This window comes from Scophthalmus maximus, chromosome 2 (assembly GCF_022379125.1).
Source record: "Scophthalmus maximus strain ysfricsl-2021 chromosome 2, ASM2237912v1, whole genome shotgun sequence".
In the NCBI taxonomy this organism is placed as follows: Eukaryota; Metazoa; Chordata; class Actinopteri; order Pleuronectiformes; family Scophthalmidae; genus Scophthalmus; species Scophthalmus maximus.
In genome coordinates this window covers 11098494-11126239 of record NC_061516.1, presented here as the reverse complement: position 1 = coordinate 11126239, position 27746 = coordinate 11098494, and the positions used below count along the sequence as shown (strand labels likewise).

General features: G+C 42.3%; 1 protein-coding gene across 1 annotated transcript; it reads right to left on the bottom strand.

Annotated features, from left to right (window-relative positions):
- Nucleotides 1–607: 607 nt before the first annotated feature.
- gusb (glucuronidase, beta) lies at nt 608–13931 on the bottom strand. The gene is made up of 12 exons (XM_035624757.2): nt 13640–13931; nt 11398–11583; nt 11096–11277; nt 10586–10728; nt 10237–10424; nt 8924–9076; nt 8603–8781; nt 7709–7855; nt 7026–7110; nt 5579–5755; nt 5329–5464; nt 608–2088 (listed from the first exon to the last, which is right to left on the bottom strand). Exons 1-12 carry the CDS (start codon nt 13838–13840, stop codon nt 1937–1939), a joined length of 1929 nt encoding a protein of 642 aa, XP_035480650.2. The 5' UTR covers nt 13841–13931; the 3' UTR covers nt 608–1936.
- Between the last annotated feature and the right edge of the window lie 13815 nt (nt 13932–27746).

The window sequence follows — 27746 nt, the reverse complement described above, 5'->3', positions numbered from 1 at the left end:
CAATCTGGTTCTAAATTCGCCTGATGTAATGGGGTTATTATTGTTTGTTTTTTTATTATTAAAAAAACCCAAACACCTAGAGACACGGAAATAATAATTTTACTGGTTTACAGCACTCCCCCATGATGGCTCACCTGAACATCAGGTGACAACTCATTCTAACCAGGTTTTTATCAAGTGTTTTATCTTCTCTTTCATACAAGTGAAACCCAGTGTATGAAGCAGTTAGGTAGTAAAAGATAGAGGGAGATTCTTTAGATTCAATAACCAAAATAAACACTGGATGCACATGCAAGAAAATGCTATTGACCACCAAACTTATAGAAGCTGTGATAGTAAAAGCATGTGGTAGCTGTCTAATGGTAAGGAGAGCCATGTATCTAAACCTTGATGTCAGTGTGACCGTAAAACCTTATTTATTCATCATAATGCGTCATGTCTGGCTGGTCAGTATCAGCGCTGATACAGATTCTGTTTATTGGCCTTTAATGTTCCAAGGGAGTGTTTAATGACACATTGACGCAATTATGCTACACATTTATTTTGTATACGGATTATTTCAGCTGGGACCAAATCCGATTGCATCGCAAATACAAAAAGAAAAAAATGTGGCTTAAAAGGCTGCTTTATTCTTTTTTTCCCACATTTCAATGACAAAGTAAAGATTTTCACAAAATGTCTCGTGAGCATATACTCCAAGCTCCCGCGTTCGAAAGACTAAAGCCGAGTCTAAATGTTCAGTGTTCGTCCAGCTGTCACGCAGAGGTTAAGCACAGGACACACCACTATTTCATTGACTTATTGGATACATCCAGTTACTGTGAGTTGAGGCACCAGAACTGTAAAGTACACATCAATGTGCTCTACAAGACTCGATTCAATACTTTTAATGTTATGTTCAAAATCTCAGAAAAAACTGCTCTTACATAGATCCAGTTTTGTCTTTTCATATCAAAAGTCATCTTTCTCCATTCGGTTATCATATACAAAAATAAAGCACTTCTCTGATTCGATTCAGCATTGTAATTCACATTGACGTTACAATGAATTAATTTGTATGGTTTGCAAAAAGAAAATAAATGACAGATGCTTCTAAAATAGAGGAACTAGCGTGGTCTTTCCTTTAGTTTCTTGGCAGTGTTATATCAGAACTCTGTCTGGTCGGATCATATGATCTGACTGAAGGAAAGGTCTGAGCTTATCACTGATGGTTTTGATTGGTTTTATGTCATCAGTCTTTTATGACACCGACTGAGATGCACTACCTCATACACCTGTCAGAATATCCTGAACTGAATGAACTTCATTCATCTCATCCATTCCCAACTCACTCAGGTGTATCCTGAAGAAACCTTATCACTATTATAATTAACTTTTCTTTTTCTTTTTTAAAGAGAATTCTGCTATAGATGAAGGAGAAGAAGCAATTTTAAAGGGATAGTTCAGTGATTTTGAAATGGGGTTGTATGAGTTATGCATAGTTAATATGTTACCATATGGAGATGGTGATCAGCGATGTCATTTTACGGAGTTTGGAGGAGAAGTGGAAGTAAAGAAAGTCTAAGTCCCACTGTTGCAGAGAGGACCACCAAAAAACGTCTTTTCGCTGATCACCATCTCCATAAGGTGACATACTAACTATGCATAAGTAACTCATACAACCCCATGTCAAAATCACTTTACTATCCCTTTAAATCAGCACCAAAATTTGTTTATATCCTTAGAAAAATGGTGGTGATTTATAAATAAACACCACAGGAATAGTACATTTGAATTGTGTTTCATGGTGGTCTGACCTTACACACACTGAATTGGTTTCAAAGGGTGTGTCCCACATTGCATGTGCTCAAGAGAATGTCCCCATATTCTACCAGGATTTTTCCACAAGGCTTGGTGCTTACATGGTACGGAGCCTGTGCTGCACTGGGAGCAGGCGTCAGAGTGAGCAAGGGTACTTGGTCCAGGCGGGTAGTCGTGCGGTTTCGTTTGCCAGTCTCCAGTACCTCTCTCTCAAGGTGAACGCTGCTGCTTTGGGCTGCCTTTGCCTGCTGAAAATGCCCTTCTTGTTCCCCACCACGCGGGTGATTCCTGCAGACACACGAGGGATGAACAAGAACCTCGTCATGCACGAGACATAAAAAAAACAAAAGAGCCATTTGTCAAATTGATTATTGTGTAAAGTAGAGTAAACTGTGTAAACTGTGCCTCCTGTGTGCCAAAAGCAGGCAAGCCGAGTCTATATTGTGTCACCGGGGTGTTCCGATTTGTCAGTCCAGGTTCAGGAGACAATAAATTAGTGCTGGTGTTACCACAGTGACACCCCCTGTGGGATGTCCTCAACCCATGATAAGCTTACACAATGCAAAAATGGATGCAGAGCACCAACTGAGACTGACTTAATGTAGGTACAGTGGCAAGTGAACCTATATTAATTATCAGCATTTATGTATAAGTTTGTCTTTAATGCGGTCAGATCTTCATCTGATTTCCAACAACGAACAAGCTATCGATTTTAACTAAAAACACAAAGCATTGTGTCGTTCCTGTTCATATTGAATATGTCATTGAAAGTATTTGAACCCATCGGCTAAAGATGACAACAAAAGCCGTGCCACGAAAAAAAAAAAAGTGATTTTGACGACTCTGGACAATCGTCAGTTCAGTCAGACAAACGGTCTGGAGATTAGTTTTGTGGCTTCTCAACCTAGAAGAGGGCGCCCAGCTCAAATGATTCCCAAAGTCACAAAAGCAGATGCTCAGTTAAATAAGAAAGAATCTCAGAGGAACAACTTCAGGGTCAAAGGAACCACTGGAGCTGGTTCACATCTCTGTTGGTGAGTCTGCCTTACAACACAAATAATGGTGCGTGGATCCTGGAGCATGGAAACCAGAGGATGCGGCTGCTCTCCAAAAGAAAAAATAAATAAAATAATAATAAATTTTAATAACAAAGTTTGCGAAGAGCACCAACTGTACTTGGGAAAATTCTTTGTGGACTGAATGTGGGTTTGAATTGTTTGGGAAGAACATGGTGGGAAAAAATGGAACCACATAACATACAGTGGTGTGAAAAAGTGTTTGCCTCCTTCCTGAATTCTTATTTTTTTGCATGTTTGTCACACCTAAATGTTTCAGATCATCAAACAAATTTAAATATAAGACAAAGATAACACTGGTAAACACAAAATGCAGTTTTTAAATGAAGGTTTTTATTATTAAGGGGGGAAAAAATCCAAACCTACATGGCCATGTGTGAAAAAGTATTTGCCCCCCTGTTAAAACATAACTTAACTGTGGTTTATCACACCTGAGTTCAATTTCTCTAGCCACACGCAGTCTGGAAAAGGTTATAAAGCCATTTCTAAAGCTTTGGGACTCCTGCGAACCACAGTGAGAGCCATTATCCACAAATGGAGAAAACATGGAACAGTGGTGAACCTTCCCAGGAGTGGCCGGCCGACCAAAATTACCCCAAGAGTGCAGTGACACCTCATCCAAGAGGTCACAAAAGAGACCCCACAACAACATCCAAAGAACTGCAGGGCTCACTTGCTTAAGGTCAGTGTTCATGACTCCACCATAAGAAAGAGACTGGCAAAAATGGCCTGCATGGCAGAGTTCCAAGACGAAAACCACTGCTGAGCAAAAAGAACATTAAGGCTCGTCTCATTTCTGCCAGAAAACATCTTGATGATCCCCAAGACTTTTGGGGAAATACTCGGTGGACTGACGAGACAAAAGTTGAACTTTTTGGAAGGTGTGTGTCCCACACATTACATCTGGCGTATAAGTGACACCGCATTTCAGAAAAAGAACATCATACCAACAGTAAAATATGGTGGTGGTAGTGTGATGGTCTGGGGCTGTTTTGCTGCTTCAGGACCTGGAAGACTTGCTGTGATAAATGAAACCATGAATTCTGCTGTCTACCAAAAAATCCTGAAGGAGAATGTCTGGCCATCTGGATTTTTTCCCCCTTAATAATAAAAACCTTCATTTAAAAACTGCATTTTGTGTTTACCTGTGTTATCTTTGTCTTATATTTAAATTTGTTTGATGATCTGAAACATTTAGGTGGGACAAACATGCAAAAAAATAAGAAATCAGGAAGGGGCAAACACTTCAAACAGAAAAAAAACACCTGTTGAAGTGACCCAAAGAGAAACCTTCTCAAGCCTTTCTGTGGGAATAATGGTTCGAAAATTCCTCCTGAACATTGTGCAGCTATAGAAAAATGTTGTTTGAGGTTATTGCTGACAAAGGAGCAGTTATTAAATCAAAGAGTTCACTTAATATTTCAGCCAGCTCTGGGAATGTTAAATGAATGTGTTCCATGAAGACACAAAAGATCAGAATTGTTTGTGTTTGTCCAAACATGTGACTTAGATGACGATCAGATCAAATTTGATTTTATGGACTAGTTAATGCTGAGAACCCTGCGAGACGTCCACTGGCATCAGTATCATACTACATTACATTAGATTAATTTAGCAGATGCTTTCTGTCCAATGCGACTTACAATAATTGCATTCAACCATGTAGATATTACCCAAAAGTGCAAGAATCAATAGAGTACATAAACATTTGTCAAATACGCAAAGAACAGCTTCAAGTGCTCATTTTAGATTTTTTGGGGATTTAAAAAAATATACAAATTCAGGGAGTAAGGTGCAGTCTGAACAGGTGAGTTTTCATTGGAAAATTTGAAACTTCAAATACCTCTTATACTGGTTTTCATCACATGAAAATGTTATGGGAGATAGAGTTAAAAGACCTGGTTATTAATATCCCTGTATGATTCACCAGGCTTTCTGTTCATCTGTGTCTTCTGACTCCTCCACATCCCCCACGTCTCATTTGTGACATAATACAACTTATAGCGCACATTTTAGGTCTGCATGAAAATGGGTTTCAACAAAATTATTTTTAATTTTACAGGTGAATAGCTTTGCATTATATATTTCTGTTATATATTATAAGTGTATTTTTTGTATTGTCTAAAATATATTTCTCATTATTGAAGTCTCCCTGGTGGAGGTGTGAAATATATTATGATGTTTTCTTGGATCATTGATTCATAGGCGACATGATTCCTACACAGGAATGTTGGAAAAATGACTGTGGGTTTGCACAACAAACCAGAGGCAGCAAGTGAATATGACAGTCTGTCAGTAACTGCCTCCTCGACAATGTGTTCACACAGAGTCTTCTTCTTGTGAGCCTGTCAGCATCAGGTATTCGTGCAGTGTCAGCAGTGTTTGGGAGCATTGTATAAACTGGGAGAAACCACAAACAGCGGGTCTGGTTCTACAGGTTACTGTCATTCACCTTGTGCAGTCATGAAATCGGCGAAGTTCCAGATGAGTTCGCCGACAACATACTGCTTCCTCTTCTGGTCAAACACATCGTGGTAGTTCTGCAGGACCATCTTCTGGTACTCTTCCGAAAACATCACGGGTGGATCCTGCAACGTGAAAAGAAGAAGCCGCTGCCTTAGGAGCAAACAAATGAACAGTGCGTCGTCTACACATAACTACTGGTGGAGTCACTGAATGTGTGCGTGTTTGTGGATCCTCACACTGTGAAGCCCCGGCACCGCGTCGGCTCCATATTCGCTCTGAATGATGGGTTTCTGGTACTTTCCGTACCAGTTCTCAAACTGGGAGTTGAGCTGGATGGAGATGACCTCCATGTGGCCTGGATCGTGGTACCAGGAGAAGTAACTGTTCACACAGATCACATCCACATAGGGAGCCTGGGGACAAGAACATGTGACTTATAGGACTTTCATGTCGTTAAACACAGCTTTATCAGTTGTATGCTTCGAAATTACAGATAAAGGTTGAGACAATCACCTCAAATTCTCAGAGAGAAGATACATTTTCTAGTCAAAGCAATTATCTGTAATGAGTCAGAAGATGTAGCATTGCCTTTTATACTTATATTAGTACCTATGTGTTTGCAGTGTTCACTCAGCTTTCTGGCCAAGAAAGAGCGAAGCAGCAGTTGATGCATGGTAATCAGAACCTTCAAAATGCAAACATCGCCTTCAAAGACATTACTCACAGCACAGCCATGTGAAAGATTCTCAGGCATGTCAACAACTTAGTCAACAAGCGCTGTGAGAATGCAAACGGATAAAACTCTTGAGGGAAAACTCCCCAACCCCACTTTCACTCTTATTTTTTTAGCTGGCACTTTATTTTAATTCACTAGAGGCCGTTACGATGGCGTTTAAGAAGATTCAGAAAGAGTGTCGGGGTCAGACTTTGCAGCACAATAATTTACACCTTTAGTTTCTGTAAATGTTTTCCACGTGAGCAGGTCGAAAGGAACCATGACATGTAGCTGCACCAAGTGAACGAACCAGAAAGGTTGTACATAGTCTTGGCATGAGTTATAACAGGAATCTTGGCAGATTCCTGTTATAATGCTGGATTTGCCAGTTGGTAAAAAAGAAAGCTGCTCTGCAGAGGAAATGGACCGTGTGTGTGTGTGCGTGTGCGCAAGGTGTGCACCCGCCTGTGTAGGTGAAGTGCAGTGCAGTTAAACACTGTGCCGGTTTTTGTTGGTCAGAAGTACAATTGTTTTCCGCTGCCTCGATAGCAATGCAACAACGATGCTTCCCAACCATACTTCACTTTGAAACCAACATGTCCATGGGCTATCTTAACACTTTGGGCTCCGGATGGGAAAATTAAAAACTATCGTACTGAAACTAGCAAAGACACCTGCATAGCTGCCTGCGCCACATCAAACGGCTTATCTATCAGATGGAGTCCGATCATTTTGAAAACAAGATTTCCAGTAAGTGTTCAGATGCTCTTTAACTAACGAACCAAAACTTGTAATGCTCCCATTGTGAATAAAATTTATAATAATCACATACTGACAAAACTTGCGTTGTTCAAAATATTTACCAAAAATGTGCCAAATAATAAACATGACAATCGATACGCAGAGCAGGTTTTCACTATAGTCCATTGTGTACTATTATTATATTGATATTATATGTAAAAACTTACCCCCTTGTCCCTGGCATAGTTACTGTCTGTGATATAAGTGACGGGCCGGGTCGGGTCCAGATCCTTGGTATGTTTTATCAAGGTCCTGGAAGAAAAACAAAGACAAGTGAATTGTAAATGTGGATAACAGTTGATATAAACTGCCCTGTTATACTTGTGTATGTAATTCAAAACATTTGTGCCCTAGAATAACTGCACGTGCACTCTCCACACACATACGATGCTGCTTCACTGTGGCTGTTTGGCAGGTGGAGTGTTTGTTTGCCCTGCTCGTCGCCCTGAAGCCTCGGGCTGTTACTGAGCTCCAGTTGTGATTGTTTAGGGCGGCTTCATGACTATTCTTGCTGCATTCCACGCCTTAGAGCAAAGGGATGGGCTGTGCCTGACAAGCAAATCTTACAAATCTCACAACTTACAAATGCTTGACAATTTGTTTTTGTTTGGGGGTTTTTTTTGGAGGGGGGGGGGGGGGCATCCTGGTGACCCAGTTCTACTCTTCCTCTCTACTGTATCTCTGCACTGTCAATTATGAAATAAAGGCAACAATGCAAAATAAGGAGAAAAAAGGGGGGGGGGACTAGTTTTAATTTCTACTTACAGACGAGAGCAAATAGTCACTAAGTGTGTGAGTAATTATTCAATGGGTGGGTCCATTCAGTGCGGTGCTTCACATCAATACTCACTTGAAATACAGTTCGGCAGGGGGCATCTCTGCAGCAGGCTCGTTAGCTACGGACCACATGACCACAGATGGATGGTTCTTGTCCCGACGTACAAGTTCGTCCATGACGACCAGGTGATGGGCGAGGGAGGCATTTCCAAAACTGCGACTAAGAGGCAAAAAAAGATAAAGAATCTTAGAGAGAAAAAAAAACTGTCCTGTAAATATTCATCAAATATCATCCAAACTTGGCTCCTAAAACACATGTTCATGTATCTTAACACCAGTTAGTGACATAGTCAAGATGATTATTTAGAATGTTAATAGAGATCGCCATCTTAGTTTAGTGTGTTCGCAAGCCGGGATTATGTTGCTAAATGAAAAGTTAAGAGATCGTCAAAGTTATTAAAATAAATTCTGATTGGGACATGAATGTTTTTCAGATATCATAGTTTTCCATCCCGTAGATGCGGAGATATTCAACTGAAAATCTTTGAAAGCTTTGAGCACTGGGACAAATCTGAAGATGTGAACAAATTTAAAAGAAAATTGAATAGTTGTTGTGAGCTTGAGGGAGAATGCTGACCTGTTTTTGAGAAACACAAACTGAGCTAAACTGCATTTAGTTAATTCAGCTGGATGAACTTTCATTAAAGCTAGATAGATGTTGTTGTGTTAGTGGGTGTGTCCAGTTTCAAAGTAGGCCAGCATCTCTCAACAGTCTAACATGTCTAATTAAAATGTCCAAACATGTTGAAGTTACTTGCATAATTATTTTGTGGCTCCAATTAAACAGAACACAGGAGGTTTCCAGGAGTAGTGGTGATGGACATCACAGTTAAGTTTGTCCTGTGTGTTCATGAATTGTGTGTTAAAGTGAAATGTTTAGGCCGCTGACACCTCTGAAGACACCTACATGTCTTTGATGCCCACTCCCGGGCACTCGTCTATCACTACGATGCCGTGGCGATCACACATCTGCAGGATCTCCTCAGCATACGGGTAATGGCTGGTGCGGAACGAGTTTGCTCCCAACCACTTCAGTAAGTTAAAGTCCTTGATGATCAGGGGCCAGTCCAGGCCTTTACCTCGAATCTAACGGGGGAAAACAGAAGAATGGAGAATTTGATTACTGAGCTGGGTCCACTTCAGAGGCAACTGCAGCAAGGTACATGTTGGAACAGGAATGACACCGTCTCTCCTTGTAAAGCCTTTGCTTCCCTCTAGTGGCACTTACATCAGAGTCTTCGTGTTTGTTGACTCCGTGGAAGTAGAAGGGCTTGTTGTTGATGAGGAACTGAGTGCTGGTCACCCTAACAGTGCGGATGCCAACTGGTAGAGTGTACACATCTTCATCAGTCGATCCATCATCAGCTGCCATTAAGCGAACCTGGATGTTGAAGTGAACAAGAGGTATTTTCAGGAAGGTTTATTTCTGTTGATATCTCTGCCTAACGCATCTCTTCCAAACTGCGGTGGGTTAAGAAGCTCATTCACAACTTTATGGAATAAATTAAGAGAGTTAATGAAGCAGAACAACCAATATGTAAGTTAACAGATCACCCTTTTTTCTTTTTTACAGTACATGTGTGTTCACAAGGTTAAATTATGAGCAAAACATGACTAGTAAGTATTCATAAACCTTTGGTGCCGTCAGTCACAATATCAGTTTCTATGCTTCAGTGTGGGAGATTTCAGGTCAAGCCTTGTTTGAAGAAAATTTCAGTGCCCTCTAAAAGGAGCCGTGAATTTGTTGAGCTGAGCAGAAAATTCATCAACGCTTGCACAAAGTATGAAAATTTATAACATGGCAATAAGGGTACAAAACACGTGCTGAGTGACCAGGCATTAATGTAGGACGCATCATGCATTGCTGTTGCTCATCAGTCAGAAATGATTAAGTCACGGTGCGTTGATATGATTAATGAATTTGTCCTGATCAAACTGATTTTAACATGCAGATGCTGATGCTGAAAATATTGAATTAATTCACAATCTTTTCTTTTACTATTTGCTAAACTAAAAAACAAGACAAATCAGTGAAGAGAGGACAAGGTTTAATCTTATTTCGATGTCCTGTTCGGATTTCAAACAAATATCAAATACATATGTCTGAAATGCCCATTTCTACGGAACTGGATTTATGAGTTCACTAATTATATAAACTCATTTTGACTTGATCATGTGTTAATAGTGAGGGACATACATTCATGATATATCCTAAACTAGTTCATGCATTTATCATAAATCATAGTTATGAATTAAATGGAAATGTCTTTTGTGTCCATGTATTGAGTGCTACTGCTGCTGTTGCAATTCCAGCAAAATTGTGGTTGCAGTTTTACATCATTGCATAAGTATATAGATTAACTTCTCTTTAGTTTGAACACAAAGTGGGAGATAAAGTCTTGTGACCCACAGTGAAAAATAAATATTGACAAAACATTATTCTTTTGACTACTCTTACAAATTTAGTGGCAAAGATCAAGCGAAACTTGAGGCAACCATTCACTTTGACATGTATATGAACATGTTTGCCGGCTGCCTTACCTCCAAAGAGTAAAGATAACCATGGTTCTCGTGCATCAAGTACGGCCACCACAGCTTGACATCCACCACTTTGAGCAGTCCAGACGCCTTGTTAGAGGAGGCCACTGAGTGTCCGTCTTTGTCCAGCAAAGTGACCTTCACCGCGGCGGTGACAGCACCTTGGACTGATACTACGTATTTGACGAGACCTGTAATACAGGGGCAAAACAGCAATATCTAGTAAGACGGGTCTAGCTTTGTGTGACACATGATATTCACTCACACTATACTTTTTGTTATTAACCAGTTAACCACAGGTTTTAAATTAAATAAGTTAATCGTTTCACTGTGTTTAGTTGCGTTCCTTTACCAGTGTCATCCAAGAAGTCAGTCACCACAGTGATGTCATCCACATACGCCTTAGGAGTAGTATACAGCAACACGGGACGATGTATCCCAGCGTAGTTGAAGAAATCAAAGTAGATGTTTTGCACAAAAAACCCAGCAGGATACCTGTCGAGCAATTACATCACAGTGGGCACTCTTACCAAGCAACTAGTCAATGAATCATGAAAATAGTTTGAAAATTGGTTGATAATAGGAATAAGTGTTCATTGCAGCCCTACGCCAATGTACAAACCCCTAAATGCAATTCCTCTGAAATTAAAACACAACAAACAGAAAAATATTTTACAGTGAAATTTTTTTCCAGGTTAAAGCTTGAAAAAGCAGGAAAGATTTTGAACATTTATGACGAAAGCATCACCTCAATGGTTAAGATGATCACTGAAGCGAACACCACGAGGAATTTGAGCTTGTAGTCAGTAGTCAGTGTGTGAAGTCAGTGTTCTATTACACACTTAAAAGACGGCGAGGTTACTTGGTTGGGTCGTCCATGTGCTGGATGATCCCAGGAGGAAGAGTGTCCAGAGTCAGCGTGTTGTTGACAGCGATGGTGATCCTGCACGGTGTGGTCGGGTCCTTGCGGATTAAACTGCCAATCTCAGCCTCAAAGGGAAGATGGCCACCTTTGTGCTCGGTCACTTTCACCCCGTTCACCCACTGCGAAGGTGAAGAGCGATTCGGAGGGAGACCGATGACATTTTTCAGTAACTGATGCAGATAACTTTAGTTTGTCTACTCCGACTGGAGGTTGATTGTGAAGAGACACATGACACTCACCACCACTGAATAATAGTGAGCGCTTCCCACTCTCAGAACCACTCGAGTTCCTTCATCTGCGACCCAGCGGGAAGGCACCACGACCTCTCGCTCGTACCACACCCAGCCGATGAAATCTCTGAGCGTAGGGTCCTGGGTGATGTCATTGTAGCTGGCAGGAACTGGCATGTCAATCACTGGGCCAGTCTGGGGAAAATAAAACAAGCAATGTCAGTGAAAAGACAGCAATTTAATTCTAACAGTGGAACTGCTGTGCAGGGTACTATGGCAACCATGGTAACCATGAAGATAATAATCAACACTATCAAGTATCACCATGACAACAGCAATAATGACTGTATTTACTTGATCTGCATTGTAAATCCCAGTCAGACCTGACAACGTTTACCTGTGGGGTCACAAGATGATCAGAGTTTTAACAGAAAAAATACTGAATATTTTTCTCTTTCTTTATAAATATATTTTGGGTTACGTCTTCAGGCAAATTTAACACCGAGAAGAAAAAAAAACAAGACGGATAACTCTACTGCTCTACTAGAAATGTCCAAACTGAGAACATAACCTGTGATGAGGGGTCACAAAGTAGACTGCTTCATTTTAAGGCCACAAAATCTGAACCTGAATCAGAAGACAAGTTTTTTGTTCCAAGTCCGTAGTGTTAGAGGGTGGTGAGGAAGGGAGACGGGACGGTCCCCTGCAGGGCCCCGGTGTTGCATCCAACTCTGTCTGACACACACTGTATGTAGTCTGCCAGTCAGGTAGGCTACAATCCAGGACGCGTGTCCATCGGGCAAAGATGGCAATTGACAGGGGCCTCAACCACCAGGGGGCCTCCTTATTTATTTATTTATGTAAGAAGAAAAAAGCATGTTAGCCTAGTCGGCTAAGAGCAATCGGGAAATGGGGCGGGAGTGAGAGCTGTCACTTCTTCTTCCCCATCTCTTCCTTGTTTTCCTCTCGCTCACGCAATGACTGCATATTTTTTTAGTGTGGCACAGCCCCACTAATAAAAATCATCCACCTCAAACACTGTTCCTCCTCGTAAACTATTTATCCACGTCAATACATCATACATTGATTGTATTGCTACCTATTCTGTATGGTTGGTCAAAATTTTCATTTGATTTTTGAAAGTTAAAAATAGTAATATCCGTGATTCTGTCTCAATTTAGTGCGTCATGCAATTATGGGGCAGGGGACCCCATCATATCACCCAGTGGTCAAAAACAGGAACTGCAATACGCGTCGACAGAGGCTCATTGGGGCTGGAATGAGTCTGCCCTACTCCTCTACTTTGCACCCCTGTACTGTTTTCTTGAATCCTAAATTTCTGTGTTATGGCTCACCTTGACTGATTGCCTAACATGCCAATTGAATGTAGAAAGGCTTAGACCTTTGTTTCTTAATACAATGCAACACACTGTTGTAATTATGCATTTACAAAATACAATATATGCCCTCCTATGTTGATGTTGTACTTCACTGTATCTGTAGCTGTTAATGTCATTACTCATATTTCACGCCGTATTTCTCAGGCTCCTCATTTGGGATACTTTTCATGAACCGGCCAACATTACAAACTAATTGAATAACACTGCGGTAATGAACAAACATTTGAGGATGATTAAAAACAAGGAGTGCAAGATCATTATTTGAGCATGCAAATCCAAAATGAACTCATAACGCTGCGCAGAAGACCACGGATGCTATTGTTGATCTGATCAAGAGAGCCAAGTACATTGCAGTCATCGTGGACTGTACACCTGATGACAAAAGCCAAACAGAGCAGTTGTCCATTGTCGCACGCGTATTAGTAAACTGTGAAACAAACTTTGGTCTTTCCATTGAGCAGCATTTTGTAGGTTTTGTGGATGTCCATGATAGAACTGAAAGTTTGTTGTGGTTGTTATAGCACTGCAATATCCCTTTGGGAGATCCATCTGTTGGTCTATCTATCTGAGTTTTAATTGTTAAGTACAAGTACAGTTCAAAAGCCACCATTGACCCCTATTTTAAAACATTGTCCCCCTTTTTTTTCTTTGGGGGATGGAGGTGGGTCTTATAGTGTTCTTTGCCCTGGGCCCCCAAATCATTACAACCGCCACTGCATACATGACATGTGGTACGCTATGTAATTCTACTATCAATATTACCTTTGCACTGGCCGCAACTTCTAAACTGCGATGACTCGTTTGTTTTACACGTCCCCAAACAAAGCGAGCCTGACCCGTGTCCCGCTCACCTCTGCCAGCCGACTCTTGTACCATGCCCTCTCGAAGCCCTGCTTCCTGTCCGGAGACTTGTCCGCCCTGAAGTCCCAGCGGCCGCTCAGCTCCTTCACCTCTCGGGAGGCGGACTCCCGGGGGAAGAGCGGACACACCGCGTCGAACGCGGCCCACAGACACAGGGCGCCCAGCAGCGCGGCCCTCCCCGGTGCGAACATCGTGCCACGGTCCGCGGCACAAACCAAAAACTCTCACCGCGGACGGTTCTTCCGACTGCTTCAGTCACGTGACTCGTTCTTCGGAGTCACGTGAGCCGCTGCTCTCGCGTTGCATTCCCTTACAGTCCGGAAATGTCACGCCTAAATTGAACGTCGATTAACATCCATCGATTTTTTTTTTAAATTTATCATGGCTGGCACAATAGTAGAGTAGCACGTATTATGTGATCGATCATATAGCATCTATGTTATCGTTTTTCTTTTTTTTGTTGATGATTTCGGAAGTTAAAAATCACAGGAAGTGCCCGAAGCGTCGTGTCTCATGTCCCCACCAAATTAAAAGCCCTGGCAAGGTAAATGTCCATGTCGTCAACAGAAAAAGACGCAAAGAGAATAAATAATCCAAAACAGCCTGGAAAGTATTTCCAAAAATCTATTGATTGGATTTCTTATTTGAAGTCGTCACCTAGTGCTGCAGTAGCGAATATTCCACACTGGATGGCGCAAGACACGCGCACATAAATGTGAAGGGCCTCTGATTTTGCAACTCGATATCCGAAAATTTCCCTCCGGTGTGATTAAGATGCAGGGTGGCCTGGGGCAAGCAGGTGCCCTTTGACACCTGTTCATGGTAATAAATCAATTTATCAAGAAAAGTAGAAAAACTGGTACCAGTACCCTATAAGGCACTTAATTAGCAATTAATCAAATTACCACAAACCAACTGACACGCAAAGAATATGTGGCTCCTGAGGGCCTGGGCCCAGCTGGTTATCCAGCCCTGATGTAGGATTCAGAGTTTTGGATATTTTGGAACTTGGACTATGGATGTGTAAAACCATCCACTACCACTCAAGTGTAGTGATAGTGATGTTGTTTTGTGTGTCTATAAGTCACACTTTCAATCCCCCATTTCATCAAGCAATGACTGATGTTTTGGTTTTCATGTCAGACCCAGTTTTGAATCAGCCGCAGGTTGATGAGTGTGGCAGAGGCCAAAAGGTTCAAGGCAAAGACCATAAAACACAATTGTGTTCCTGGTTATCATTCCCCCCATGTGGTGCCATATGTCTACCACCATCTGTTAATATAGGCATTAAATGACAGACATTTTTTTTTTCTAATCAGTCTTTCCAGCATTTTTCTCAGTTTTTTGGTAGCCAAGAATGACTGAATCATGAGGGACGTACTGGGAATATACATTGCAGATGCCTTTTTCATAGCAGATGTTTTGACATGTCGTAAGCAGCTGTAACTCAGGATATAAAGAGGTAAAGAGAGGGTCGTCCACTAACCAGAAGTTCTGGCTGTTCCCTTGGTCCGCATGCCAAAGTGTCCTTGGGCAAGACACTTCGCCTAAATTGCCCCTGACGGCTGCCGGCTCAGTGTGTTCCACTCAGCTGCTGCAGTTCCAGGTTCGTTTGTTGTTCTTGCTGCCTCACTGTTCCACAGTCATGTCTAACTGGGACACTTGAACTGAACAGAGACATTTTTAATGTCGCGGGTAACCCCTGTGCTTTTCCTGCTACAACACGTCATGATGTTGGCTGTACAAACGGCCTATTTGTTTCATATGTTCTCCATAGCACACACTGTTATGAAGGTGCAGGAACTGGACCCGAATGCAGAGTGCGAATAAAATAATAACCTCGATAAATTGAAAACAAAACAGACTTAGTCTTTTGAGTAAAAATAGCAAAAATCTCTAGAGAATATATATAAAATAAATCAAGCCAGGACAAAGGGTATCATCGGAAATGGGTAGAACAAGGACAGGTAACAAACAGGATGGAGTGAAAATCAACAGACGAACTGACAGAGACAAAGAGAAGCATGGAGACTAAATAGACACAAGGTGGGCGGGGCTAAGCGAACACAGGTGAGACACATCAGGAACAGGTGCGGATAATCACGGGGCAGGAGGCATGAGGAATGTAAAGGGAACAAAGACACAGAGGAAAAGGAAGTGCAGACACAGGACAGAACTTCAAAATAAAACAGGAACCTCAATGCGGGATCTCGCATCAAACATAACAGATGCACAGGGAAAAGTAATCAAGGAAATAATCAAATCGAAAAATCCACAAGAGATAATTAAAGCATGGATTTCAACAAAAAGACTTCAACAGAGTTCACGGGGGCAGAACCATGACACAGAGTTCTATTGACCTGTCCTGTTGAAGACATTGACCATGCTCCGACCATGAACTGGATGTGTCCACCAAAAGTTGACCACTTGAGCCTCACTGAAGGGATCCACACATGCCTCATCAATCCACTTTGATTTGCAATGCACTAGCTAATTCCGGGGATGTCCCCCATCCATGATTTCCATAAATTGGTGTGTGCTCTCTTTTCCCATGTAACTTCTTAATCCCAGAGGGAGTGACTCCTCAGATTGTTGCAGACTGGAAGGCACTGTACATTCTCTGTATATTTTTTTTTAATGTCTGATTCATGTCTGTCATTTTCTACATGACCCACTGTTTCCCCTTCAAAAGGATTTGTTCTGATTCATTCTTGGGGAGCATGCCTTCTCATTAAATCAAAAGAAATTTCACATTAACCAAATGATACAGTCAGAAAACTCTCCAGACACAGAGGTAATCAACTGAATTTAGTGTTAGATTTTTTTTTCTTGTTAAATTTATGATGTCTGGAACAAGAAAGGACAAACAAAACACAAACAAGACAGATGTGCAGTTAAACGCTTCAGAGAGTGACTCCAAACTATTCATAGCACTGTCATCTGCTTGAAATTAATGCAAGGTTAATGGCGAGTTCAGTGTTAATTTCCCGTCCTGTGTCATTTTCCCAGCTATTCATTTAGGATGTTTCAAAATAAAAGTACCCTGAATGTATTTTTTGGAGCAATCAACCATCTTCGGGTTCCCACCCCATGTCTGTGATGTCTTGGTCAACATATTTCGAAAACATTCAAGCTTGTTGTGAACTTTTTCCGTCACTATTCCAAAGACTATAGGTGAGACGACGGGCCACAAGTACATTTTGAGACATCCATGCAGAATTTGGTGAAGTTTTAATAAGGACAAAAGACGCTTCACAGGAACAGCAAATGAGTTGACACTCAGTATCCATCCACAGCCTCTTCAGATCACTCTTGCTGTTCCACACATTACTCAGGAAGCTGTTTCTTAATAACTGCAGGCTCTTGCTCTTGCTTGAGCGGTAGTGCTCATTACCTACCTATTACCCTAACCTAACCCTAACCTTCAAACCAAACATCATCATCTCATATCCCCTTAAGAAAAGGGAAAAAAATGTGTTGAGCATCCCAATGTTGTTTCTGGGATCTTAAATCAGAACTTCACATGTGACAAGTTTATCTTTATCTCTCTACCTTTCGCACCTATGTCTTTGCAGCCCATCCAATTACTGACTGTGTATTCCACTAATTAAAGCACATTTACCACAGGATCTAGCAGAGTGTAGGTGTTTTTACCTTATTCACACAATGTGTGATTCACCAGTTGGGAACCAATTATCAAATCAGCTCCAGACATCTTGACTGCAATCACACATTGGGGGGTGGGTGTGGGGGGAGGGTGGGCGGGGGGGGGGGGGGGGGGGGGGGGGGGGGGGGGCGGCTCTTTAGTTGTGTCATTTCAATTAAATTCAAAATACAATTTATCTATGGTTTGCTCCTCAAATGACACAGGAACGTTGCTTCATTCGCCATTGTTTTTAGTTTTTTTTTTAATCAAATTAGTTCTTGGCAAAAAAATTGAATCAATAAGAATCAATCTGCAGTTTAAAAAAACAAAGTTTTGAAAAGGGTGTTCATTCATTCATGCATGATTGATAAATAAGCAAAGGTGGGTGAACAAGAGGGAGCAGGGGAAAGAGAGAATAGAGGTGGACACAAGTCCCTAAAGCCAGAATTTTCACTGACATGCTTTCACAGTCCTGTTGTGCCCACTCTACCACCGCATCCGCGGCCAAAAGGAAACAGGTTCCGACTTGTTCACACTGGACAGTCAAATATGTTGTCTTCCACCGACAGCTCATGGGAGTTGCAAACCACAATGTACGAGCGGTGAAAAGAAAAAGAAAAGGAGCAGAGCAGGGATGGGACAAGATTAGTCGCTGGTTTAGCTATAAAGTGCAAGTAAGAAGTGCAGAGTGCAGCAGTCTGAAGTGCAACCAGTACTGTACACTCAGTGTCAGGGATATTGTACGATTTTCAAAAAGTATTATCTCAATCTGCTGACATGGTTAATAACAGGACATTTTATATCCTCTGATAACACCCACCAAGATGATGAGTTAACAGTTCAGTTTCCTCAACAATGGCTTTCATTTGGTTGTGTAATTGTCAAACGTATCTTCCAAGTAATTTATCTTTTTATACGGCTTTTATTTTCCATTCAAATAACACCTGATAACCATCTTATCAAACAGTGAACAGTGAGAAGCTGAACAGGACAACGTGACACAGTAGTTATCATACCGTGTGAGGGCCGACTTCAAAATTGAACTTGTTTTTTTAAACTATTTGCAAACAGACTGCTGCTAATGAACTGGTTCCAGCATGGTGCCGGCAGACTTGTGTGTTTCCTATAGTGCTCTCTGCATCCTGTCTCTTTCCTTTGTGTCCCCTCTGCTTGGATAAACATTTGCTGCTTGATGTCACATCTGATAAGGAGCCCGACTGAAGTGGCGCTGCTGCCGAATCCTCCAGGCCAGAATCCAAACCGACTTGTTTCTCACGAGCGTATTTAATCCACCGTGAGACAGGATATTCTTTACATTTCATTTGTGGTGGGGTTGGTGTGAGACTTTGGGGAAATAAAACACAAACAGCAAAGCGCAGGAGGGAATTTTCTGCAATAGTGCCTTCTCGTGTTAAGTGATAACAGAAAGAAGGGGAGAGTTTCTTCGGCTCTCTGCTCACACTACAAGTTGTGCCCAGTGAACATGTGTTACAAGGTGAAGCCGGTCAATGAGACAGCTTGCTGCGTGCGCTCTCCCTCGCTCCGCATCCCCTGTCCCAGCAGCGCAGCCCACAGACGTGTTGCGCTGAAATATTTTTAGTAACCCATAATTGCTCCTGCAATAGCTTCTAATGCAATAAAAAAAGAAGCATATTACAAAGCATATTACAACCTAATGAGAGAAGTTCTCATCATGTAATAAATCACTGAGCGCTCATGAATGCCAAGATTCTTTGGAAGACTTATGGGGCATTTGTGATATTGGTCATTACGTTAGTTGAACATTGCACGTGGATGAGTAAATGTTTTGCTAAAAGAGATTAAGATGCAGGAAGTAGTAGGAGTCGGGTCAGGTGTGGTATGAAAGCCTTCAAGAGTTACAACACAAATATTCAAATGGAAGAAATATGAAAGGAATACAAAGGAGAGATACATTTGATCTTGCCACAGATTGGAGCTGTTTCATTATTCACTGAAATGTTGCTGCTTATTAGTTTCATGTGTTCTTTTTGCTGTTTTATTTGTGAAGATAAAAAAATGGCGATATGAATGTGCGTCAGAGAGAAGAAGTCCATAAAAAGGGGTAACGCGGCACCGAAGGGTCCAGAGAGGCTCAGTCAGATTGCACTAGTGGCAGATTGGTTGTGTGGGCGCACGGTTGTGTAGGAAGTCATCTCTGAGGCCCCGCTGCGCCTCGCTCCGTGCCAGGGTTTCACACTGCCAAGGCCCAGGCTGTGATCAGGAGCCATCAGGAGCCTGCAGAACCACCACCACCTCGGCAGAGACCTGCTCTCTCTCTCTATTCCACGCTCCGTTAATGGCTACTTTCCTGCAGTAATGCAGAGATGCAGGAGGTGACGCGCTGGTTATTACTGTTACCGCTGCAAATTGATTATACAACTCGGACCACAAGGAGCAAAAACAGGGTTTTCAGCTTTGCCGAGATGGTTGTCGATCTGTCAAACTGTCTGTGTGCCAGATCTGGTAGTTTTACTGGAACCCCAGGATTTATGAGTTATGAAAAGAGAAAAAAAAAATTATTTCCTTTTCCTGCAGATGATATAACAGCAGAGTGGTGCAGGCCGCTCCCAGTGGACACAGCAACACAGATGTAAGACAGCAGCTTTTTTCACCATAATGTGTGAGATGAGAGCGTCACAGCCGCAAGCAGCGCACAGGCCTGGTCAATCAATTTGAATTCCATTTGGAAATCCACTCGCTGTCCAAAGAAGATATACTGCATGGCGGCTGTATTGCATCTGACCCTGAGACACGGGTCACTTTTACAGAGACTAATTATGGATTACAATAATTTCTATACCACAAAGCAAACTGCCCCAATATCTTGCTGTCCATGTATAGGTGAGGGACAAAACCAGCTAAAGATTAACTGTTTCACTGCAACCGGTTAACGGCCGTCACAGGTCATGTGGCCGGAGCTGTGGAGGGAAACGTAATCGCTGTCATGGGAGCAGGGTGAGCAGAGGTCAGCGACCTTTCGGTAGATTTGGATGCCTCATCATTTTTAGTGACAGGAAGCAGGTGTATTACTGTTAGCTGCTCACATTTTTGTGCCACACTTTGTTCGTTAATAATTGATCTAGATGAGGAATTGTTTGCATGCAGACACAAAAACACTGCAGACGTTTTAAAGAATCATGTCACATGCATCACGCCTGCAGTTAGATTGGTTCTATTGAACAGAGTTACTGGATTTTTGGCATCTTCTTTTTTTTGCATTCCAACACCTTGTGCCTATAGATGATACACACTGACTGGAGGCGGGTGATTTCTCCCCATCATCGTTCCTCGCTGTGCCAGTGGCGCATGAAAGGAGGAAAACGAGCTGGAGGGAAGACGGGGAGGAGGATTAGGCAGAGAGAAAGAGAGAGAGGCAGAGAAAAGACAGGGAACGGGCAAAACCTTGTGTCGTCTCTCACTGTTCTGATGTGGAAATGAGAAAGCGTTGCATAATTCATAGCTTGTGGGAGGTGAATAATGAATATGTGCAAGTGATTAAAGGATACATGTTGATGAGTAGAGCATGAGAGAGACAGGGGGGCTTCCCCCGCTGAGTGATCCCTCACCTGCCTCACCAACAGAGAAGAGAATTTGTTTTAGCTCCTCTACTGGTGTAGAGGAGCTAAACAAAAAACACACACACACACACACACACACACACACACACACACACACACACACACACACACACACACACACACACACACACACACACACATTTTATTCAGGACCAAGTGTTCAACCTGCACTGTGAAAATACAACATAACGTATATCCACGTGCTATGCTTGATGCATTATTTTTTGTTTTAGTCACTCCGAAGCTCCATAAAACTGTGTAAATGGAGTGAAAAGGAGAATCCATGTTTAAAGATGGTGAATAATACATCGCTGCAGCATCACGCAGAGCCGTCTGCATGCAGGGGTTTCCTATAGAGGGAGGGGTGGGAGGAAAGCTGGTGCATCTGGGGTTTATCTCTCTGTTTCAGTGTGTGTTGTGCGTGTGCGTGTGCGTGTGTGTTTGTGTGTGTGTGTGTGTGTGTGTGTGTGTGTGTGTGTGTGCATGTGCGTATGTGTGTGTGTGCATGTGCGTGTGTGTGTGTGTGTGAAAGCACCTAAATGAGTCTATGTGAAGCCGTGCGTTTGCGGTTGTTTTTTGCAGAACATGGGTCATTGGTTCCAGTGTTGAAAGTATCTCCTCACATCCACCCACGCGACACCCACTGTTACGCACAACTATTCTAAATATACACCTCACATGTATGTGAAGAGGCGAACGCAGCCTCGGGCAAGACAAAAAGAGCATGCAGCACTTTTACTTATTAAAGCGGTGCAGGAGGGATGTGCATGTGAGGCGTAGGTTATACCCCGACACTTTCCTCAAAGCTGTGGCAAAACACCAGGGAGCAGCTTTACGTGTGGGATGCAGAGGCTGCTCTAATGACATGTGCTGTTAAGTCAGTGATTTCTTGTATGAGAACGTGTTCAACAGCATGTATTATGACAAAATGAGGTGTGTGTGTGTGGGGCAACACATTGGGCTGTGGAGTGAATTGACCTGTGCTCATTTAAAGCGTCGCAGAGTATTTCCCAGTGACATTAAGCAGCTGGATGCCCATTCAGCAGGGGCTGCTGCAATAATTCACACCGGCAACCGGAAAAAAATGTGTGAAGGCTTTCCGACGTGCAATAAAGATAGATATGGATATTATGCGCCTGCATCTACTGTGGGCCAGGGTGGAAATAGCTTCACGCCGAAGATAAAAATACCTCCAGTTAATGAAAAATGGATTTTTGAGGGTATTCTTACCACGAGTAAATGGATGTTTGGGTGGTCCAAATGCTGAAAACTATCTGTACTTTTATTCTTTTTAAAGCAAATGTGCGTGGCTTGAAGGGGAAAACTCTTCCAAATACTCGTTCAAGAGGTGGGTTAGAAAGATTCAGTAGATTAGAACAAGAATTCTGAAAATGTTAATTGTCCTCTGTGACAATAAACGAATACAAATGAAAGGATAGTTAGAATGATAAATAAATGAAATGATCTAAACATGTCAAAGGCGATTAAATAGCTCAATGCACAATGCATCGTTTCATTTTAAGTTGAGTAAGAGCTTTTTTTTAATAGATTTTGAGTTTTTTTAAGCTTTGATTCAGGGGAGGGGATTTATTGTAAAAACAATATGTTGCTATTGAATGACTTCTTTAGATTGGATTCATGTTTGCAATCTTGTTTTAAGGTTCAATGGTGTGTACCACGGTAAAATAGTTTGCTACATCCCATAGAAATCCACCACTTTTTAGCAGGATTGAGTCTATGTTGGCACTAATTGCCCATTTGCTCATCCAGCAGATGCAGAGCACCATTAGCATTCTTTTAGAGTTTGATGAGGAAGAGTTCAATCCTTCTTTTCAGCTCTGTTTTGGTTTCCGGCACCTCCTGAGGCAAATATCTGTGCCTTTTGCTGCTCATTGCGTCCCCTATATGTTCACTTGCTAGATGCAAACAATGTCTGTCTCTTGTTTGTTGCTAGGCAGATGGTGTAAAGTGGCAGAAAACAGCTGCATGCACGCCGCTGGATGGGACATCGGTGTGAGCGGTGAGACTGAACTAAAAGAGTTACAGTACGTTGCCGGCCACAGAAGATTCTAAAACACTCCTTGGAGCTGAGGGGAAACTGTACAGCTGTGTCATAACTCCCTGTGCGTGCATCACTGAGTCACTTTGACATCACAATGGTCCTTTGACCCGCCGTTGATATGAAAATATTGATAAGTGCAGCTCCAGAGCCATGGCTAAAATCTGCAGTATCCGAGTTGTTTTCCAATGTGTGCAGTTCTGTCGTGACAGAGCAGAGGTTCACCCTCCTGGCGGGGGTCAGCGTTCTCCAGGGTGGGCCGGCATCCCGGGGTCTTCAGCTGAGAAAATAAATTAGTGTTCCCTCTTTTTCCCTGTGTAGAACTGTTAAAGCCGGCCAACACAGCTCCCTCGTCACGTTCCTTAACATGACCTGCGGACAGAAATACAACGGACAAATCCCCAACGGATACGAGCACAACAGCAGAAAGGATAATGGACCTGGAGGTGAATAAGCACCACTACAGTCAAAGCTCTAAAGAAGTTCTGATCAGTGTTTGGTTCCTGCACACAATCGAACGCTCAGCTTCCTCTTCCTGCCTCCGGGGAGACTGAATGAGAGACAGGAGAGCCCCCACGGAGAGACAGGCACACAGAGGATGTCTGGGGGACCATTTCTTCGTGAAATCAAACACATACACACATTCCTTCGCCTGGAAAGAGTGCATGCCACAGACTCCAGGTCTCAGAATTCGGGAGCTCACGTGGGAGCAGGTGTTGACTCAGGGCTGCAGCAGACAGCGAAGTGACCATTCTGCAGTGCTGGATAAGAGGATACGTACAACAAATTTAGAGGCTGATATTCATCTATACTAATATGGTTTCTTTGTGGTGTTTGGTTTTCTGAAGAAGAAAAAATAGCAATCTATAAGATACAATAGAGATATTTTGTTTGTAAAAGATGACAAATCCCCACCTGACAAAAAGAGGCACTCTCATGAAACAGCAGTTGACTGATCTGACATGCCAAAAAAGAAGTTACATATCAGACAACTAAGGAATAGTTCCAAATTGTGGGGCATACGCTTCCGTCACCCAGCTGCTGTTTGCAAAGAAATAACGTAGAAAAACAAACAACAACGACAAAACGCAACTTTTGATGCAGTGGCATTGATCCTTAGGGACTACGATGCGAGTCTGTTGGTCAGTCCGCCAGTTTGTTCCAGACCAAAATACCTCAACAACTGTGGGACGGATTGCCATGACATTTATGTGCAGACATTCATGATCATGCAGATGATGTGGCAAACGTGACTTTACATCAGGCACCACAATCAAGTGAAATTTTTCTCTGCAGATTGTCTGCAACAACTAATGACTTTCCCATCAGCTGTACTTATTATGAACTGTAAGGTGTTTCCATCCTGAGTCGTATGCTTGGCTATGCTAATATAATAGAGATATTCTCCCCCCAAATTCTGGTCTTATGATTCATTTAAGATGGTTTGAGGCTAACAAAACAAAAACTATTTAAAGTAATTATCTATTCCTGTAATGTAATTCAGCCATTTTCTTCTGGGATAAAACCTTTTCTTGGTGTCACACGTGTCAGTTTTCAGCAAATTTGCAGCCTCCCACATACACCTCCACAGAGGTTGGCTTCCTGTTTGCAGCCCAATCATTTATTGTTCCTGGCAAAGTATTTCCAGGCTCATTTCTCGTACTTTTGCGACAAGTACGTGTTTAGGATCATAAATCAACACAGTGGGGTTGCTTCTCAGAAGTGAGTGCCAGCACACTGCGGGTACACCAGTAAGCTCCGGCCTTTCAGTTAAAGTCACGTAGGGCGACGTGTCACAGGCAAAGTCGCGGACTACCTGTCTGGCTTGACTCAGCATCCTTATTCTCTCTCCCTTTTGTGTCCTGGTGTGCTAAGAATGGTTCTGTGCCATGACGTGAAAGGGTTTTGGTTCCCATTGTCCCAGGGTGGACAAGGTGTCTCTACTTTTTCCCCCCTTGGGGCATTTGTGAGGTCATGTCACGTAAACGGTACCTCTGCACTTTCCTGTGCTTTTCAAGCAGCCATGGATTCACCACAACATTAGCCGTATGGAAGACTCTGGGAAATTGTGGAGGAGACATTCTCATCATGCTTAGATTTAGTGGAGTGACCCCACCACCAACGCAGGAATGTGTGGCGATGCTTTCACTCTCCAGCTTTCCAACTCAGTGATACACCCTGACAGGAATTTAAGGAGACGCTGAAGTGATGTTTTTTTTTCGGAAATTGCTTTGGTGTCAAGTCAGCACCTAAAAATTTTGGGCAAAGTTTGTGAAGGTTATACAAGACTATACAGGGGAACACTGGAAAGAAAACTGAAGCAGGCCGTGATGCTGTTCAACACACACTGACAAAACATGTTGTTGACAAAGGAATTTTTGGGGAAAAATGTTATTTTGGACAACTAGTTAATGATGTTGATGGTTCAGTCAATAACTAAGAAATTAAATGGACATTCAATTAAAGACTTGAAGATTCATCAGCCAAAGTTGAACAGAGACATCAGTCACGAAATGACAATTTCTGAGAAACAATGACTAAGTTATGTCATATACAGGAGAAAAATAGCATACCGAGCTTGTCATTTATCATAGGCCCTATACAAACAGTACAAAACATGAAGAATGGAGGACACAGATACTGTACATGCCAGTACTGTAAGTGTGTGTCAAACCTGAACTACTTCTTCCTCTGAATGAATGTAAATCAACAATGGCTTTATCTGATAAGGCAACATGCTGGTCACCACCTTGAAGACATGGAAGGAAGTTATAACTAGGTCACTTCATAAAGAGAGGGGAAGGTTTTTGGGAAGCACAAACTAAATCTCGATTCCTCCTCGTCATCCTCATGTAAAGTCAGTATGGATGCATGACGTGGTCAGGCCTGGGGCGTAAGGTCGGAGGTCTAGAGGGAAGGTTGAATATGCAGTGGCAGCAGAGGGGAGAGGACAGTAACCATGAGAGAGTCGTGGTCTTGTGCACAGACCAGCACCACTATAAACAAACCGCGGTGAAACATCTGGAAATGTATTACATCAGCAAGGGTTAAGGCTACAAGTACAACAGTCCTGTAATATCTGTAACTAGATTAGTCCTTCATTAAATTCCTTAAACTTACTCAGACGTGAAAAAAGACATTTCATCATTTTTCATTATTCTTAAGTTTCTTATAAATGCAATGACCGAACTGAAGAGTCCAAAATCAGCAGATGATGTATTGTTTTTCTTATCTGCAACTCTCCAACCCGTTCACTTCCCCACAACTGAAAAACAAACAAGATTGTGGGTGTCTATCTCACATCCTCCGTTCTGGGCAGGGTGTGTGTGATGTCACCGTCCCTCACCCCGGGCCCCTATACAGACTCATCACCTGTGTGTCCTCCTGCGCTGGCTCCGGGTCGTGACCCGTTCCCCTCTCACGCGGTGTCTGAGCACTGTGGGTCTGGGTCGGCGGTACAAGTCTCGGTCATGCTTTTGCAATAAAACAAACACATTGAGAATTAGACAATGGGTGAGTGAGAAAATGGGAAATCTCACTTTTGTTTAAATCATTGTGGCTCTACAAGCCCTCAATGTTTCCTGATATGTGGGCAGGTCATATCGAGTCCAAGGCGCATGTTGATGGAAGGTTTTCTTACACACCTCATCAGATTTTTGTGACTCTTTGACACTTAACTTGAATGTTAAACATGCCAATATAACTGCCTGATATGAGATACATTATGAGTCTAGCTTTAGTAATTAGGCAGATCATTTGCACACATGCACAACACTGGTCATGTGAACCAATATTCATTCTCCATTTACAGCTGCAGGTTTGATTGGGAAGTGTAATAATTCTATTATGCTAATATTTGGTAATAAACATGATTCTGGTTTAGGATGTCTCGTGCATTGCAGGGACCTTTTTACATTATTAACTACAGAGCTGCTTAAAAAGGCAAAGCAGGTTATGTTGGAGGTGGAAACACAGCAACCACAAGGATTTTTCACAACCTGACAGGCAACTTAAATGTTGACCTCATGATGTCACTGGATGAAAAGTTAAGGTTGTTTTTTCTTAGTCCTGAAGAGAACACAAAATATAAATTTCATAGCAATCCATTCTGTGGTTGCTAAGATATTTCTGTCTGAACTGAAGCAGTGAACCAGCCGACTGTCAGACAATCTGCCACTGCTGTGCTGGTGTATTCTTCAGTGAAGTGCACGAAACTGAAAAAACAATCGGATTACATTTTAAAAAGCCGGTGGCTGTTTTAATTGGGCTCATGGAGGAAATTGAGTGGGGGAACCAGAAGCTGCAGAGCAGGTTGGCAGCCTTCCTGCTGCTGGATAAAGGATATAGACAGGGATGGTGGGTAAACACAAATGTTCCCCGTCTCAGGCAATTGAACTCATCTAATTAAGAATTCCCTCTACAGGGAAAGTGAAATTTAATGAGCTGCTTGAGACGCCTCAGGTCTTTCCACGTGATCTGTTGTAAATCGCTGTCTACAAACATATTTTATCAAAGATAGTAATGGAAGAAAACCGCTGCACGACTCCAGGTCCCACTCGATGTCCATTTGTGTACTATACGATTAATGACTTCATCATCTGAGTCAAAGGTCGCGGCCAGGACGGGCGTGGCACCGCCCAGTGGCGCCCTCGTTTTCATAAATAAACAACAACTCATTTTTTCAGCTATTGACGAAATCTCATCCCATTCTGGAGAATAATTCACGGCAGGATGTGTGAATGATAAATATTAATAATCCAGGGGCCCGATGTTTTGAGAGCCGCTCATCTGGG